The sequence below is a fragment of the Stigmatopora nigra genome, chromosome 22 (assembly GCF_051989575.1).
Source record: "Stigmatopora nigra isolate UIUO_SnigA chromosome 22, RoL_Snig_1.1, whole genome shotgun sequence".
In the NCBI taxonomy this organism is placed as follows: domain Eukaryota; kingdom Metazoa; phylum Chordata; class Actinopteri; order Syngnathiformes; family Syngnathidae; genus Stigmatopora; species Stigmatopora nigra.
In genome coordinates, this window is record NC_135529.1 from 4,244,167 (window position 1) to 4,264,523 (window position 20,357).

The following is a 20,357-nucleotide window of genomic DNA, read 5'->3' on the forward strand; positions in this document are numbered from 1 at the left end:
CTAGAGTCATTGGTGTTAAAAAAAAAAAAAACAATAACCGTGCAATGTGGAAACTGGGGTATTCCAATGTAAAAATGAGGGAAAAGTCTAGTCTAGGCCAGCTATGACATTTGTCTACTGTCAACCTCATATTTTTAAGCAATATCTCTGACAGTCTTGGCATTTAAAAGCTATATTCCTCAGCCATATTATTCAGAACTTTTTTCTTTTGAAAACCCTTTTTCAAATAAAAAAATCAATCCGATTTTTGATTATGATGACAATTTTTGTATTTCTACTTTCAATGTCAGATGGGAAGAGTAGAGCGGTAGAAGCCAAATCTGTTATGTGTTTTGAATATTTACAACCTTCGCTCAGTCCAAGGCAAACAACAGATGCGACAGCAACAGATGCTCACCTATTCTCAACCCAAGGTTCATCTGTTATGTTCCAGTATGAAAAAAAAAAACAACTTAACATGAAAGACAATTTTTAAAGCACAAGGACCAGATTGTGCCTTTGCTAGACATGCTCACTGACTTCGTTGGGATGTATGCATTAAATCTTTAATGCCACTTGAAGGTTATTTTTCAGTCTGGCAGCAAAAAATGGGTTAATCCTCATTTGAATAAGGAACTAGGAGTCAATTGTTGATTGACTACTGCTTTTATAGGGTCAGGATTGTTTTTTTTCTTCCCCATTTTCAACAGTAACCATTTCAAGATCTAATACCTCACATTCAGTGTTTTTCCCCCTCATGTCTTTAAACTTCTTCCATCCGCGTGTAATATCAGACAACATTCCTGCCAAATCAGTTCGCTTAGCGAGAGGGAGCTTCAAGTTGTATTTCTATGAACATTTCTGTTCTAGTCCTGAAATATCAAACCGATTTTATTGACAGCATGTCTGTTTTGTACCCCTTGTTAACATGTATACATTGTTTTGTTTTTTTCCCCTCCCCTTTCCTGCCAAATACCAATGACAAAGCCAGCATGAGAGTTTCAGTGAGCACGTTGTTGTTTTTGACTCGTCTCAGGGTGTCCTTTATCACCAAGCGTCAGCTGCCTGGAGTTGTTTCCTTTCTTGCGTTTTCCTACTGACAGACATGTCAGCCATTAGTTTACCTCGCCTCCACTTCATTTTCACAGCACATGCTCCATAATTGCACACACAGATAAGACACAGCAGTCGAGATTTTAAGGAAAACTGTCAACCACATTTTTCAGGTGAAGGTTGTATGATAATATGATAATCGAATCTTGAGTTGATCAGTGAGCGGGCCGAGTAGTTAGTGCGTCGGCCTCACAGCTCTGAGGTCTTGGGTTCAAGTACAGGTCAGTCCACCCGTGTGGAGTTTGCATGTTCTCCATGGGCCTGTGTGGGTTTTCCCGAGTACTCCGGTTTCCTCCCACATTCCAAAAACATGCATGATAGGCTGATTGGACATTCTAATTTTCCCCTAGGTATGGTTATGTGTGTGTGCATGGTTGGTCCGTCTCCTTGTGTCCTGCGATTGGCTGTCTACCGATTCAGGGTGTCCCCCGCCTCTGGCCAGGACACAGCTGGGATTGGCTTCAGCACCCCTTGTGACCCTAAGAGGATAAAGAAGTTCCGAAAATGAGTTGATCAGTGCAGAAACCATACTTGAACATTGATCATTGCCACTTCACCTCTTCCCTAAGCAAGTGCAGCTAATTGCCAATGTTATATGCTTATGTTGTTAGGTTCTATGTGGCACCATGTATAAATTCTGAAGAATAAGGTCCAATTACAAATTTTACAGGTGTGAAAGTTGGCTGTGTTTGATGGGTTTTTTTGTCACTCGTTTCTGCCTTTTAGTCAGAGATTCCTTTTTGCCTTCAAGTTCTTGCTTTTTCTGTGATCTTTGAAATACATTTGGAATTTGAGAGGTGTCACTTCTCCACTTGGTGCCGACTCGGTCTAAAACTGTCAAGCTGAAGCTAATCCAAGTCAGGTGCTGGATATCAAACTACAAATTGGCAGGAAATGTTGCTGCAAAAATAAAATGAAATTTGTGGTTAAAATACACTTGTAGTGCAATTGGAAGGAAGGAAGAAGGGTCTAATGTGCAGTTCTGCAGTGAGTGTGTATTTTACCAGAGTGACGTTGATGGCTTATGTCGTGGCAGCTGTGCTAAAAGGTCATCTCACCCCAGCTGTGACTAAATTGTTGTTGTTTTTTTTTTCTTATTAAATAAACGTGCTCTTGACTGCAACTCTGCTCTGCTGGGAATTTGTGAAACATGCTCAGGGCCACAGTGACCTTTGCTGAATAATTGACGCATAAATATACTTGACATTATCACTCACTCGCTGTGACACTTGCTGTTTGTTCTTCCTTATCTGTGGACAGCACCTCAGTAGCCGCCGTTGTGGAGAAGAGAGAATATCGCTTGCTTAGTTGTGACAATTTAAATACTGGCTCTTCTTTTCATGACATTTCCTGCAATTTTGCCTTAGATGAGGTTGGGAAAGAATGCATGTGTCAGTCATTTCAAAGCATGACCCTAACCGTAACCCAAAAACTAAACCTTTGCCTAAACCTAACTTTAATCTTGAGACTAACTTTAACTAAAGTTTTTAGAAGAAGTTCTTCACTGGGAATCCTCGGTTTGCAGCGGACAGAAAACGTGATTGCAATTTTTTTTAATTAATTCATTATTTTTTTTATATTAACGGCCTAGGAACGTTACAGACATATTTACTACTGTATAGTTATGATTCAATTAATATTTACACATTCGTTTGTTGTTTAACAGCTTTTCCAACTTATCTCATTTAGTGCCAATTATTTTTTTTTTTAAATTTACTTATGGAGGGGTGTTTGAATGTCTAAGGCTAAGTTTTTCAACAAAGGTTAACTCAGTGACGTTGATTGGCGTCCAATCAATTTGAGCTTGCAGCAATCATTTGCTTTTAAGTAAAAAAAAAAGCCTATTTAGTATAACTATCAGTTGTGTTGTCACTGTTCAAATGTAACTCCGCTGTACACTGAGGATGCTCTACGGAAATTCACAATTATTATAATTATTCTTGTTTTCTTTGTTGTTCATGTTTCTTTTTGAATTTTTTTTATTTCCCTTCAGGATGTGTGAGCATCCCAGTGGAGGCGATCTAACACTAATGGACACGGACTCGCAGAAGCCTAAAAAGACAGTATTATTTGTACTTGACAGGAGGATCTAAAAATTCTAGGCCGTATAAATATGAACAAATATGGAACTGGCAACTAAAGCACTCAATTTGTTGCGAGGTCGTCCATATCCAGGTCATAGAACCTTATTAACCAATCACACAGAACCCTAAAGTCTGCAAGCGTCCCCCAATAGATGAATAATTCATATTGGATAGATAGAAAAGGCTATTAACCTACATCCACAACCCACCGACCCACACTACATTCTGCACATCTTGCCACAAAAATCAAGATCACTTGCACTTTACAAGCAATGCCCATACTACTATTTATTTTATAGATTTTGATGATATTGGTAAATGTTATTCGTAAACTTTGGATTTGAATTCCTTATTTCATTCAGCATCCGTTACCACTTTGGTACGATGTATGTCTGAAGGTGGAATATGTCTCTTAATCCGATTGATTGTGCCAACGCTGTCAATTGGATAATTCCTAATATCCGATGATCAAATATTTCAATTTTGATTGATCAGAGGCTGCATTTGAGTCCTTAAAGTCTGAAATCTACAATTGTTGTTGACCTGTTATAAATAAGCACAATTTTACAGGTTAGGTTCAATTGTTTAAGTTTAAATTGTGTGACATACTCTCGGACGAATGTCGAAGCAGCAAAGGAAAACGTATTTCCATCCATCCCAGCTCGATTATTTTAATTAAATTACCTGTCTCCCGCCTGGTGCTCGTAGTTAGCTGGGATAGACTCCAGCAACCCCTGTGGCCCTAGTGAGGATAATGCAAATGAATGAATGCTTTCTATACTTTCGATTGCAGTTTGTAGATAGGCTTGACCAACTGCAACTCAGATGGAGACAGATGTGAAGGGAACAGTCAATTCCTTGGGTTGGTGTTAAGATCTTGTTTACCCTCAAAGTCAAGTGGCATATAATCCATCTGTCGACTTGGTAATTAGGCGCCCTAAACTAATCACATTCCAGATTCATGATACCTAATTGTTGAGCAATAGAAAGGTGATTTAAATGGATTCAATTAGACTTCAATGACCAATTATGTCATTATCTTAGATGGTGTATTTGAGGTGGCATCAGGTGCTATTCTTCATTTATTTTTTTCCTCTAGAGGAAACAACATACAGAAACATTATCCATCTGTCATTTGAATGTATTCACTCTCAACCCCTATTCTTCTCACATAAAGCCATTGGAAAAAAAATGGTGTAGTGGCCTTAAATAGCCTTGCCAATAATTGTAATCATATTGTGGTAAAAGGTTATGCCATATCTGTTTTTTTTGAAGTGGGTGACAAGCCATCATAACCAAATTCTGCGTTTTGGTTTGAGCTCATTGTTACATTAGCCATTTAATAATAATAATCAAAATAATTTAGATATATTTTGCACTATAAAGAAATACCAGTGCGTGCCTACTAAATGTAGTATAATAACTTCATCCAATTGTGAATGTAGGATTGGAGGATTATTTTTATTCACTTAAATAATGAAAGAATTAAGTTACTATCCTTTTACAAATAGATTTTATGAACACCTTTTTCCCAATTCTGAATTTTCCTATTTTTAATAATGATTTGGGATTATTTTGTCATCCTGGAATATCAACATGATTGACATCAAATCAGGCTTTGAAGAGTAATATACTATAAAGCTATAAAACAGTTAATCTTAGATCATTATTTCATGATATTCTTGTATATAACATTCAGCTTTAACTCTTTTGTACATTTTAAATTTGAAAATAATTGTACATATATTATTTTTTACTTATTTCTTCATAGTTTTCCCTTTAAAAATACTACCAATGGATATTCCTATCAGTAAATATTTTTTGTTTATTCATGTCTCGTTTTGTTTTTCTTTGTATTTTTGTTCTATTGTTTCATGTCCATACCTCATTTGATGCATCTCCATTAGCAGCTTTATGGAAGTAGCATCATATTTCTGAATTCAATGCATATTATACAAGCTATACTTCAAATATATATTACACATTTGAATGTTTTAAGGACTTTATAGCCCTTAAGTGCCTCCATAAAGTGCATTTTGATTTCAAAGCTTCTTTAGAGAGAATTTTAACTGCTTATTTGAAAAACATTCCTACCACTCGAGGCATTTCTTTCAATAAAATATATATATATTGTTTATATGTTTAGTGCATGGGTTTGTGTTTGTATTCATTGGTGCAATTTAAACAGTTTGTAGTTACGGCTTCTTTCTTTGTATCCGTAAAAATCACTAGAATACGCTGCAGCGAAAATTTGCAATAAAACTGTTGCTCGTCACTGACTAAAAAGCTTACTTGCAGATGTTGACATCGAGATGAATGATTTATTAGCAGTTCAGATTGTTTGGGTTGAAATTGTTGATTCGTCCAAATTTACTAGTACAGATTTGTTTTGCTGGTTCGCAGGTATTTAGATCGATACACTGATCAAGTGAATTGATTTGGTATTAAGTGTAATATCTAACGTCAAAATTCACTGCTGTTGAAGTGTGTAATGCAATGTTATTTCAGAAATAGGTGTCGATCCCAAATAATCCGCAATGGTTGAGTTTGTTATGTGATACATTTTTAACAGTCATGACTATGTTCAAGAAATACATTCATAGAATTGGGAAGTTTAGAAGATGTGATTGTTGGTATCACCACAGACTTTTCACACAGGAATTATAGTTTTCAAACATGTCATCGGAGGCCCCAAATGTGGGCTTAGTGTTTCACAAAGCACAGGGATCAAATCAAAGCAAGAAATACTGTGAGAAGGACGTGGGTGGAAAAATAAACAAAAAAAAATGCCAGGGTGATTCAAGAAAGTGGGGTGGTGGAAATGTGACATCACAGAGAAGAAAATGTAAGCAGGGGCAGAGAGGAGGAAAGGATTATTTTTTCAGTGAAAAGTTAGTGTAGAAGGCTGATTCATTTGGTCATTACGGCGATAATGAGTCTCGCCAATCTCGTGATTCTAAGCATACCGTTTTGCATGTGAGCGTCAGTCCGTGTTGGTATCTGTTGAACGGGTATGTCGTTAGGAAATCTATCAGACAAAGAAGCATTCATGTGTGAAAAGGTTAAACATTTATTGTCGGTAACTTGTTAAGAAGCTGAGAATTATATTATTGAACCTCAATAATTCAAAGTATTCATCCTCTGATGAAGCAAGATAGATGCTTACTGTAGATGGAACAGTCAAGTGTGACTTTATTAACGAGTGGTTTTTATAAGTGAATATTAAGCATGATGAACTCTCAGGGGAGTCTTGTATGACTTTAAGAAAGATGACCGTTCATGATTTAAAGGATAGAAATGCTGATTGCCCATAATGTTCAAGTTACAGCATTGAAATATCGACACTCATTTGGAAGTGAATACATTTGGTATCATCTGAAATTGTGGCAGTTTTAAAAGCAAAAACAAAGAGATTAATGTCATCATCACCACAATTTATGGACCAAATTGTCAAATGGTTGCAGTTCCCTTCAACTTTAATTTGATTATTATTATTATTATTTTTAACATTACAGTGGTTTTCATTTCACGTGTTTTGTCTTCAAATAAATTAATTAGCCATTTTGCACAATTGCCTCATCGTCAATACGTCACTTTTCTTTGCAAAATATTGCAACAGAATCTATATTGTATAGTGTATCAAGACTGGAAAAGGGAAGATCTGTTTTGGTAACACACACACTCGTACGCCTTCACCAAGCCAGAATCTTTCTCTGTCTTGTCTCCCCAACATCCTTCCACCCTGGTCAGGATCAATACTTTACTTCCTGTCGTCAGCCCACTTGGGTGACAGATGTTTGAAGACCCTTAGGTAATGTTTCCATGTGTGTCTGGTTGAGGGTGCGTGTGTCTGCATGTTGGGAAGTGCTTTAGGGGTCACAGAAGCCTTTTTACTGGATAGGATTGTCTGTTTCTCTTTCTCAGCGTTGGCAAGAGGAGATTTAAGTCAAGATATTATCTTTTGTATTTCATCAATCTTTGGTCTTGTATTGACTTGTTAATTGTTAGATTGATTTAATACTGCGAAGGAGAATTAAAGAGGCAACAAGGCATCTGCGTTGGATTTGATTTAAAAAATTCTATCAAGATGTCTTAAATGCAATTTAACAGCAGAGATTTAAACAAGGTCAGCAGTAAACCTCATAGGAGTTCTTTTCAGTCAGCATCAAAAGCTGGATTCTGAGTTCATGCATTTTTTTCTTTTGCGTTTGGTGACTTCCTCTACCATTGTGAGAGAATTTAAAAGAACAATCATCGAAATTTACAGATGCAAATAGCAGGTAAAACTGGGACTCTGTAGAGTGGGTGCGTTTCAGTGTCGTAATAATTGGAGATGAATACCGGGTGTAGGAATGAGACAGTATCGGATTGTGATGGTATGGTAACCTTGAAAAAAAACATTGGGGTACCACAGTATTGTAGTTTCAGCTCTAAAATGTGCTATTGTTATACAGTTGGGTAAACAAATGTGTTTCTTCCCTCATTAGAAAAAGAAAACTTTCATTTAAATATACATGTTTATGTTTGCTCATACAAAACTATGCTAATCGAACATTTAAAAATAAACTCCACCTGCATCTTGACAATGCAAGTACAGTAAAAAGTGTATACCAAATGGGAGTTATACCAGCATTACAGAAAGGAATGCGATTGTCTTTTTTTTGATGCATCAAATGCAGCACACAGCGTCTAGCTTCACTGAGAAACGCTTTGAAGTAATCTTCAATCTTTAAAATCTGCCATTATCTGCTAATAACTGTCCTTGTTTCTCCTCAGGCATGAGACATGCAGGTCCCTTTGAGAATCTTACTGACAGGCCCTGATGTTCTTAAATGCCACTATAGCCTCTCGACATTTATCGCCTCAGGCAACAGGCACTGGCAAATGGTTACACTTTGTCTGCGTTGTACCAGACGAGCCAGAGGCGGATCAATGAAGTCTCTAGGAGTAGTCATTTCTATCGGCCTTCGGCACGGCCCATAAAACTTCTTATCCAAAGGCCCTCACGGCAACAGTGACAACTCCAAATTACACACGTAAAAAATGAACCTGCACTACATAACCAAATGAGCGTTTTAACCGACTCCGAGTCGCACTGCACAATCTAATGCACGGCAATACAAAAGCAGTTTAAAAATTCCTGGTTTCTCAATTGTTGTCATGACTATTTTAAATTGGTATGTTGCATTTCCCAAAACTTAATTAACTTGCCCACTGGCTTGAATACAATCAGTTTGGTTCTCTCTATTATTGCTGCATGTATCTACATCAAGTCAACTTACCATGCCATTTGATCCCCGGATGCTTTTCAATCGGTTCTTCCCAGAGCAAGGGAACAACTGTGGAAATGAAGGATTTTTAATAAACTGCTCCTTCGGCTTGGAATAGGTTGCCAAAGGAATAGAAACTGCCATGTATTGTCACACAAGGTGGGTTGAAATCGATTTTTTTTTTTAAAGGTCATGAATGCAATTGTGTTTAATTACTTGTTGTGAATGCAAATCTCACTGTGATGATGCATGTGCCGCATTAAGAAATGGGTTAAGTTTAGCTGCTATGTAGTATAGACTAAAAGCCATCGGTTCATTTTTACTAAGCAACTAATTCTGTTGTTGAGCACAAACCTCTGATGAAGCAGGCAGCAAGGATGCAATTGTGTTAATTTGACAGTGCTGCTATGAACAAGATGTAGTACTGTGATTAAAACATCACCATCCTCCGATTCTCGTCTAACGTGACACATCTGCGTTGTCTGGCTATTGTTGTCGTGAGTAAAACTCCCAAGGAGTTTAAGTTCGTACAACATTGAAAAAAAGAGACTTTTTGAGAACTGATATAAGATTCACTAAGGAAAACATGCTTACTATTGGTTTCCACAACGCTGTCCCTTAACCCCATAGGTTGCATATAAGAGATGTTAAAAAATAATAAAATGAAAAGAAAAATTTGATGATAAGTCACAATGGCCATCCATCCTTCACCTGTGACCACTGTTGATTTATTGACAGTTAAGTAGAGAATTCCTGGCCCACAGCAGGCCAGTTAAAACATGACTTTCATGTCTATTAACCTGACCTCACTTATACGTACAAGTCCCCTTTCCATCCACTCCTTCATGTTTTTACCAAGTTATTCCCCATGGAACAGAACCACCTCACTCTGTCTTGAGACATACAAGACACACGGCCTCTTTTTGCCCCTCTGCTTAACCATATTTATAACGATCTGACCCCAAGACCTCTGTATGTTAATGATCTTTAGCTCCTCCTGGTACACACACTAAGTGGATGTGTGTGTGTGTATGTTTTATGTGATACTCGTGCAACCTCATAGTGCTAAACAAATGAGCAATTGGCTGCTGTTAGACTTAAAATAGCAATTTCGTTTCTTGAAGAAATTAGAATTCACGTGCTTGTTCTCTGTCCTTGAGAAAAATTGGATTGTCCAAAATGAAGGCTTTCATTATCTCTAAAAATGGCACCTGCAGGGTATTTTACTTCCTGTCTTCCTTCATCCGTAAAGAGACTTTGGATTTCCAACAGCTAGGTCCCAATTATCTTAAAAAGTGACAGTTAATCCTTACACCCACCCTTGAAGGCTTTAAAATGCCACAGACACAATAACACAACATTTTTCCTTGAGCATATATTTACATATATTTGCATTTTAGTAACACCATGATCAAAATGAAAGGAAACACCAGTTTTGTTTATTTTTTTAGGGATGCAAGGGTATTTAAAACCCGTTATCAATCATAGACACTTGTACATCTTTTAAAAAAAGAAATCTACGTGTTTTCCAGGTTAATTTATGCCATGATGTCTTTATGAGATCATTTCTCAGAATTTTGGGGAAAATTCCAAATAGCAGTTTTTACATATATTTTATGGTTTCCCAGGATTTATAATAGTAAAATTCTGGCAACCGCAGTTACCAATATACTACAGTAAATGTATGTAACAGGGTTTTCTTTTACAGTGTTGTTAAAATGGGGTCGTCAATGCGTCATTAAAGCACTCATAAAAGCATTCATTCTCATTTCATAGACACGGCACAACTACTATTGAAAAAATGTCACCCTGTGGTCATATTCGCTAAACAAGAGGGATTAAATTTTATCAGTGGCCTCAAAAAAGTACTCAATTCGTCTTCTTTAAGACTGCATACACATTACGTTTACTGTAGGTAAAGGTTAACGTTTTTCAAAAAAAATCTCGTGCTATTCTTTGTTACAAAAGGCAAGAAGACAGATCAGAGTCAGAAGAATAACATACATCATGTACATTTATTTTTTCAATACTCATTGTTGTGCTAAACACCTTCCATGGGTGTCAAAGACAACTTATGTGGATACTTTCAATTTTCTCTCATGATTCTAATCCACCGCCCAACAACAACTGCGTCGACACTCCGCTATCTATTTTGGTTTGGCTGCCCTTGTCCAGGTGCTTTCAATCCTCAAGAGTCAATCACGTGCACACGCAAGAGCCAGCTGGTCAAGCTTGACACAAAGAACACACACACACACACCCAAATGAACACTTTATCCTCAGTCACGTCCTCTCGGCTGCAGCTGGATCTTAAAATTCATTTGATGCGGCCACAGGAGAGGAAAGACATCCATTGTCATTTTGTGCTCATGGGAAATCAATCCCAGCTCATAATGCACTGGCCTTGAGCTACACTGATGTTTTTAATATGGACATGTATGTGTGTGCTTGAATAATTCTTTACTGTCTGAAAGTGAAATTAGTTTTCCCTTACTGCCAATTCAATGATATTGTTTGTGGCTCACGCTACCGGCACACAAATTCGTCACTCATGTCGAGAAGGTGTGAGTAAACACTAGGCTTGTGTTTTCGCTGTCTTAATTATGTGCTAATGACACCGGCGCACTGTTGTCAAAACAAAACCTTTTTCGCTTTTGTTTCTTATTTCGCTTGTCTTCTTCCCGGCATGTTGTTTGCATCATATTTCCTCATATCAATAATGTACTATTTAGTACTTTGAAGAGCAGTTGTGCATTGCGTTGTCTGGCAGTTTCTGGATGAACAATTCGGAAAGTTTGAAAAATACATTGGGGTTTTCTTGCTATAATATAAAGAAACTGACATTTATCCTGCACCAAAGGTGCCTAACGTGCAATCAGAATTGACTGGTATATCTGAGATACGGAGATAGATACACCGATACAATACAGAGCAAGCTACTGCAAAAGAAGTTGCCAGGAAAATATGCTAAATTATCAAAATCTGTTTCAAAGTGACTACCTGCCAAGCACAGTAAACCACAAGGCCAGATTTATGCTGGACACGAAAATAGAGCTGCTCAACTCTGCTAACTGGAATTCCAGCCAGTTTGGCTGAATGTAAAACTGAATATTTATTCAAGATGTCAATGCACAGTCAATGTGATGGTCTTTTTTATTTTTTTATATATATTTTTAAAGAAATACAGTGTTTGCTGACAGTCATTTTTGTCAAGAAGTCTGTTAGGATCAATAGCATAACTTAAGCTCCACACCTTTACGACTTCATCTCCTCCAAGTTGGCTAAGAACAGCTTAACTACAGTACCTAATGAAGTCTCTTGTGCTCCACATACTGGACAATTAGATTGCATACGGCAAGCATCTCAGTCTAATAGCTCAGCATTCAATTCCTGTAACGGTACAATCCACCTGCCGTTGGAGCCGTTTACATGTAAACTGCGACAGTAATCGTCAATGACTGTGTTGCGAATTGGCCTCGTGTATCGATGGCGAGGAGAAATCCAGAGAGTAAAAGCGTAGGCTTTTGATGGCAGAATCCAAAGTGGAACAATTTGATTGCAAGGTATTAGGTTTAAAGTTTAATTCTCGTCTAATCTAATTACAGAAACCACAGTAAAAGAATACAAAATTGATGAGGCGAGAAAAGTTCTGAATTTCGTGCACAGAATCTAAACCCTTCAGTTTACTGGTGCTTTTCTTTCAATTCACTTTTGTAGTAAAATTATAAATAGACAACTTTTTATATCCCTGCGATTGGCTGGCCACCGACCGATCCAAGCTAAGACATTGTCGATATTTTTGCAGTTATATATTAATGTGGCTCCCAGTCAAAGTTACGATATTTTGATGTTTTGTACTTCAGCGTAATCCATCAATTTTCCTTGTTCTGGTCATGATCACGGGGCGCTTGAGCCAATCCCAGGTGACTTTGGTTGAAAGGCGGACTAGACCCTACACTAGTCCCCTGTCAGTCAGGGCGCACACAGAGACCGACAGCTATTCACTCTCACATTTACACTGCCACTCAGTGGGAATTGATCGTAAGTTGCCTGCACCGAAGTCAGGTGCATTACCACACCATCAGTGGATGTCTGGTACCATTTGTAGTAATGATTGTAAATTTCCTTCCGTTCAAACAAAAAAACATTATGCTTTTGTAACTATTTTGCTGCTAGAAGTATTGAAAACCAAATGTCTGATTCGACAACCTCAAGTAGGAGGGATGTTTTCAAGGAACTCTGTGCGCTGTCGCATTGTCACACTATAATACCTTCTACTACATCATACTTATACAAACCTCAGCATTGTTCGAATGGAGATCGAAATGAAGGTTTGATTTCCACACCCAAATCTGTGTGGGGCATTTTCTGTTGAGTCGACTGGGGCGTCTCCACATAAACGCCACCTTTCTTCTCTTACAGGACCCTCGTCGGTCATCAGCAATGATGACGACTCTGCCTCGCCCCTCCACCACGTCTCCAACGGCAGCAACACCCCGTCCTCCTCTGAGATAGGCCCCGATGCTGTCATCATCGGCATGACCAAGATCCCCGTCATTGAAAACCCACAGTACTTCCGAAGCTCCAACAGCATGCTCAAAACAGACACTTGTAAGTATCCTTCTCAGAAAGACTGCCAAACCGTGAAAGTCCAGTTCCCAATTTGGGAGAGGGCATCCTCAAAATGAATAATAACTAAGAATAATAATTATAATAACTTACCTGATCATAAATAAGTCATCTACCCATAACTGAAAGAGTTGTGTAGAGGTTGCAACGGTTAAATAGCTGCGACTGCTGTCATGGAAGTGACCTTGTATTATCTAAACCGCCGTCTAATCTGAGTGTTGAATAATAATTGAGTCCACACATTTGTGAGAGGCTCGGGGGCACGCACAAGTATTGCTCTTAAATAATTCAAAAATAATATAATAATAAAAATTATAATAATGATAATAATGAAAATAATAATGATAATAATAATAATAATTATTATTATTATAACAATGATAATAATAATTATAACAATGATAATAATGATACTCATAATAATGAGAATAATAGGTAATAATCCACAAAAACATTACCTTTTCGTACGACAACAAACACTGTCTGTTTTAGTTTAACTAGTACCCAGAGTTACCTTGAACCGTAAAGCAAGACAGGACAAAGAGGATGCAAACAGACACAGACATGCACACGTGCGCACACACACTTATACTCAGATATTGACCTGCTCCATCAATGTGACATTATGATTATTGGCAAGTCATAAAAGCTTTTTCAGACTGACCTTGTGCAGTAAATTAGCTAAGCGAGGTGAAGTGGGGTGGGGTTGTGGGATGCTATGGTAATGGCAAATGGGGGATTGACCTCTTTGAGCCTGCAACAGAGCGGGATTTACTACATAAGAGAAGAATAAAAGCAGGCAGAATCAATGCCAGTCAATATTTACGTATATTACAGCCATTAAAAGTAATACGCAAAGAGCTTACTGACAATTTACATAATGGTGCATTTGGAGTTATTATTTGTCAGCAGCATAAATGTTGGTAACACTTTAATGTCACATGAAAGCAACATATCGGATCGTCCATAGTGTTTATATGAATCCCCCATTAATACAAATAAGGCCTTACTTGACATTGATAATGGGGCGTGAGTCATTCAGTCTGTTGAAGCACGCGAGGTAAAGTTACTGTCCTATATCTACAACGTAAGTCGAATAAGTACACATTTCGAAATGTGCCGTAGCCTATGGATATTCTACACAAATACAGTTATGAATTCATAATAACAAAGTATGTATACATTTTCTAAAACATTCTTATGGCCTTTAATATACTGTGGCTTTTGTGCTGTGGAATGAATGTTCTCTGCACACTGGGAGAAAAAATGTGTATCATATAAAATATAAAATTCAAAATGTCTCTTAATGCTTTGGCTCAACTGAATTTGAGAAAATAACCACTCCAAAAATGAGTAGTATATCAGCAACAGGGCATAAGAAAGCTAGTATAGTTTGTTGTAATGAACACATTCCAAGTGAATTATTAGGGTGCAACAAAAGACAAAGGATGGCCATAGGGTATATTTTACTGCACAAAGGTAGGCAATTACAATTACATTAGGAATAAATGTGTTTAACTGCAATATCTTGTATGGTGGGAGCAGGCAAAATTGATAAAATGGAGGGTGCTTGGTGGAAAGAGTCAAAGTAGGACCGTTTAAATGTGGCCACAAACACAAAATAGCTGACGTAAACACACTGTTGGAAATGAAGAATGAGGGGGGATAATGTGGCAGGGTGCAAATGATGGGGGCGCCATGTTAATTAAAAAGCAAGAGTGAGTAAACAACAGGGCCACAGAGATGTTGGATAAAGACAGAAGGAGGCACAGTCACCTTTTCTTCTCCTTGCACAAGTCACCATTTCTATGCTGTATGCGTTGTTGTCCTGCTATTTTGCCGGAGCTCTCTTCTAAATTTCTACTGTAAAGAATTATCATTCATTATTATTTGGGGAATTGGCTGTTATAGCAAAGGAGTAGTAGCAAAGCAGTTGGAGATAAATTAGCAAGTTAATACAAGAACTGTGAAAACATATGTACCTGCTGTGGTAGTAAAATATTATATGGAAATATGCCTGTACTTTTAGTACAGGTATACTACTAATTTCAGTCGCAAATTATCACATTTGTTTAATCACAATCAAACAGTCCCATGCTTGTCTGTGAAGCAATAATTAATTGGAGTGATATTCTCCCGATATACTTGCAGAACATGAGTAAATTGTTCTGATTAATGTCGGCTTTAGTTTTTTATTCGAAATTTCAATGGCACTTGTTGTTTTCAATGGACTTAATGAATAACTACAGATTGAATTTATTTCAAGTCTGTTGTTAAAATGACTCTAAAGGACGCAAAGTGTGGGACATGCAAATTGATTTTTGGCTTATGACCTGACTCGGGACTTGAGAGGAAAAACTCGACTTGCAAAAAAATGTCTTCTTCCCACTCCTGCTTAATACCTTATGCACCTTAAGATAATCATTCTGGATAGATTCACCAGAGACATCACACAATTAGCCTTCTGCAAGTGGAATAGTCAAATTTCGCCATTTCATCAGAATGTGCTCCCTCACGCACCCAACATTCTTACACAAACATCCATTTTTATTGTTCTATCTAAGAAAAACATTCAACCGTGTTACTGGTTTCGAATGAAACACACCAACACTTCCACTTCTCCCCCAGGCCCCTCCCCCCCCCCACACACACACACACATTTAACCAGCTGATGGTCTCAATGCACCATTAAGCAATAAGCAGTTAGCCATGAAGGCTTTCGGCTTAACACTTCAATTGAATCAACATCTTGTATCGTCAACTCAACGATGTGAAGACACTGCTTGAGGTTGTTTGCACAGCTTGAAATTTGTTTCTGTTGCGTCACTGACTGTTCCTATGCAGTACCTATGCAGAATGGCCAATTACTAGTTAGTGGTTTTCTAATTTCATTGCTATGTTACAAAATTTAATTTCAGTTTCATGTCTAGTGTTTTCGGGAGCCGCATTTACAAAGCGAACTTGCAAAATAATCACAACGAACCAAGAGGCCAAGAGTTTTTTTTCAAGGTCAAAACAATAGTAAATGTTAAACCTTTAAAAAGGGATTCTGACAACAAATTATCGGGATTAATCGCTACCGTATGTTACAAAATTAGATGACATCAACCACATGTAAAATAGGTAAAAAAATCATGGCTTTTGCTTTTGCTTTTTGGCCTTCTCATTTTTTTATTCCTTTGTCTCATGGCCTCACTTAGTGTAAATTGATGCGGCCTCTAAAAGACTGGCCGGATCTTAATGTGATATTGCGAGTGGACAGCTTTTCTTCAAATGTGCTTCTTAATCAAATCAGGGATAAATCTAAGCTCGTGTGTCTACGGGGAGGTTGTCGCATGGCGCGCTACTCTGTACTTGGGGGAAAAGGAGCAGTTACACATGGGGCTACTACAAGTTAAACCAGCAGTAACACATTCTTAATCGCTGTGCAGAATGAAAGAACTACACGTCATCACGGTGAGATTTTTAAAACATTCTCAAAATTAGCTGACGGGGAGTTGCCAAGCAACCAAAAGGAGGGTTTGTGGAATGATTCAGCTGTGGGCGAGCAAAAAAGCATGGAGAGACTCTAATGATGTCAAATAATACCTTTGTGTGTTGAGGGAAAGGGTATTAATTAATTATTGACTTTTCTAAACAAATGAGATGAAATGGATCAACATTCTATTACAATTACTTCAAAGCTTGCGGTCTAAAAAAAAAGACACATTGTGACAATCACTCTAGGATGTTCTTCTATGGGATTTCACATTTAAGATTGACACTATGTTCATATGTTATGATTTTATTGCTGTTCTTCTTGGGTTATTTCCCCACTAAAAATGCCCTTCACATTTTTTTGTCATTTCCACTAGTCGTCCAGCATATCAAGAGACACAACATCGTGCTGAAGAGGGAGCTGGGAGAGGGAGCCTTCGGCAAAGTCTTCCTCGCCGAATGTTACAATCTGTCGCCTGAGCTGGAGAAGATACTGGTGGCTGTCAAGGTAAAGTCAATGACAAAAAGCAGATTCACTTAAGAGGTAGATTGCTTCTCTTATATTTAATATCAGAGCTGCCAACCACATTCTGTTTATTCATTTTATTATGCTGGAATTGAAGAGATCTGCATGTCAAATTATTCTGTCGATGGAATGCGACAGATGACACGCAAAATAAAGCAAGTCATGTTGTTGTTTGCGCACGAAGTTATTGCGAGCTCAACAATAATTTTGCAGCAGCCAAGCATCCCCATTGCACTTTTTGGAATATTAAACAGTTTACTGCATTAAATACAACATAGAGAAATCTGAGAAATCTGCACGTTCTATGTGCTGTATGTATCGGAATACTTTATTATGTGAGAAAACTCACATTTTACCAATACTAACAAAAATTAGTAACATAATAGTTAGAGTAAATATACAGTATGTATGAAAAAAGATGAAGATTTGTGTGTACCTCACTTTAAATATGCCACTATTTAAGTCTCCAACTCCACTTTATCTGGTGTCACTTTTCACTTCCTCACTTTGCAGTTTGTGGCCAGAAAAGCGTCGAATTAGAACCTAAGCCGCAGACTTCCGAGTCCAATTGAGCCATGTTGCCTCCTTAGAAATCCCGATTTATCCGTTCATCCATCTCTCCATCAGGGATGTGAAACTCAATCTGATTGAGGAAGACTTTTCATTAACAATACATGAGCTGTAAGAGACCCCACCATTTCCACAACAAGCATTTCCTTTTTTACCATTTTTACCTCGGCCTTTTTTTTCTCTCTTTTATTCTTGTTTTTTGCAGTAATTTTGTGGTACTTTTTAGTAATTAATTGCAGAACAGCTACACATCAAGGTACCCCTCTATTCCTATTAAATTGTACAGGTGTTCCTGTTGTGCTGCTTCCCTAATTCACATTCACCTTAAATAATTTGAGTCAGTCCATTGATTGGAGTCCACTGCCATTTTTTTTTTCAATGAGTTAATGTAGCATGTTGTCACTCTCCTTCCTTGCTTTGTTGGAATGATGTGAGTCACCATTTCTTAGCAAGGTTTCTCCTCCTTTTTGCTGCATCAACCCTTAAAGCAACCATGCTGTCAGATTGACTGAAATGACTTTAACCTACAGACAGATTTTTTAGATCAAATAAGACGTTTACATGTTCAAATGCAAAGTTGCTAGGACTGCTTTTACGGGAGTAGTGGGGGGGAGGGATAATAAGTGTAATAATTTACATAGACATTGTTAATAGCTGTCGAATTTCTTTTGAGTCAATTAACGACAAGAGTATCAGGCAATTAATTAATATATCCAAGGTCACTTGAAGCTATACCACTTTAAAACTTTGCCTACCCCTTTGTTCTTGCCTGACTCACCCAACGTTTAATAAGGACACAGGATCGAATGGAATAGAGGCTACTATTTGAGGAAATGTGGTACTTAGGCTTATTTGTTCTGGTTGTATGGTAATGCGCTATTAAAAACTAGACTAAGAGGTCCTTATAGCACCGATTTTTTTTTTCCTGGCTAAATCACACACAGCGAATAGTTTGAGCATGGTGCCTATTAAAATGGAGGCCACTGTTTGAGAAAATGTCCTGTTATACCTCATTTGATCTGGACTCATGATAATTAGCTTTTAATCCCATTCTGGAAGCCCTTTTATTTTAACATGCATACAGATGCACGTAGCACAATTGAGTGTTTATTTAAAAAATTGACGATATTCTGTATTGGATTTCATTCGCAGTGACTAGTTATTAAGTCACATTTAATATAGTGCTTAACGATGTAGTACAAGGTATATTTGTAGGTGCATTTTAAAAATGGGGAACATACCACCTAATGTGGCTTTTGGCAATTAATCTCCATCTCCGTTTATCATTAATGATCAAGTTTCATACTGGCATGTAAATTTTAATCTTTCAATATCTGACGCATGTTCCATTTTATAAACACTACCAAACACTCATGTATGCGACATGATTTCAGGCCCTTTCTGCCATGTTTGCTACTGTTGAGAAACATGTTGAACACATCATAATAACGTGCAGCCCAGCAGAGTTTAATGATCTTAAGCTTCAGGCTTAGCGATCAATCAGCCACTGTTCCATAGCGCACATGAGTTCCCTCTCATACTACGGTAACCATTGTTCACAGTCACTTTCACATCTTGCTTATGTACACATCAATCATGAACACTTTCAATAATGCTTCCTTCAACACGTATACATGAGTCATATTTCCCCCTGCTTGAGGATGCTGATTTATTTTTATTTTATTTGTAGTATGCATGACTTCTAACGTATTTGCTGGCTTCACAGTATTCAGGAAAAAATGATGCATTCAGGGACTCGTAACTTTTCACCATCCTCCACTCTGGTTATGGTGTTCTTGCAGTAATGACTCAATTCACACATTGTGATATCAGCAAAGAATGTTTTATCTTTTGTTTTTATTTGTGAATGAAAATTCATGTCTGATTTTATAATCTCATATTTCTGTTTACACAGCATTGCTTTGGCCTCCTTGGCGGAATGTGCCATAGAAATAAGCATAGAAATGTAGTCCTGATTCGCATACTATTAAATAAGTTATGTTTTACACTTTAATGAATGTTTTATGCACTTAACGCAAAGCACATTAGTGGTTTCCGAGTTGCTGTTAAGGTTTCCTCATCATGAAACGTGAGCTTGTTATGCTTATTAATTAACAAACCAGATGGCCGCAATTGAAAAAACAAAGTGTTATTACATGAATACATTTAATGTGGTTTTGCATTAATAAAACATGGCTCACTTCAGTGTTTAGATTACAGCTGAACCTTTTAAAGTTGACATTTTTACTCTATTGAACAAGATGGAAATAGAAGGTCAACTGTCCCGTTGAAACCAGTAAATTGAACCAACAATTCAAGATAAAGCCAAAAGTGTATGAAAGTTCATTAATTTCAATTCTTCAAATGATACCCATGCATATAAGAGATCCATATTCCATAAAACAAAGACACAATGTCCTAACTCTAGTTGCAATTCATTGTTGGTATGACAGCATGTAATATACGACCAATAAAAATAACAAGCACTGGACTATAAATGTCCAATCTTTGGACAACCTTTTTGTAAGAGGACATTCTCAACTCCACTTCCAGATTTCCCATATATATGCTTAATATTGTATTTCCTTCTTTTGGAGATTAATATTCTCCATTGTCACGGTGGCTCACCTTACAGCCCATAATGGTCTCTAGCAATGCTTGATTGGTTGATAACAGGCAGGGGCGGGGTTATGGTCCATCTCATTTTCT

General features: G+C 37.5%; 1 protein-coding gene across 4 annotated transcripts in view; it reads left to right on the forward strand.

Annotated features, from left to right (window-relative positions):
* The window catches only part of LOC144215548 (BDNF/NT-3 growth factors receptor-like), a 54,793-nt gene that overhangs the window by 16,748 nt on the left and 17,688 nt on the right, over positions 1-20,357 (forward strand). For 3 of the 4 annotated variants that reach the window (XM_077744566.1, XM_077744567.1, XM_077744568.1), the window contains 2 exons: positions 12,869-13,057; positions 16,930-17,060. In XM_077744566.1, the coding sequence (XP_077600692.1) occupies positions 12,869-13,057; positions 16,930-17,060 (320 nt within the window). Of the gene's footprint in view, positions 1-3,085; positions 5,273-12,868; positions 13,058-16,929; positions 17,061-20,357 lie in introns of those variants that run through there. The other variant, XM_077744569.1, reaches the window with a different exon arrangement.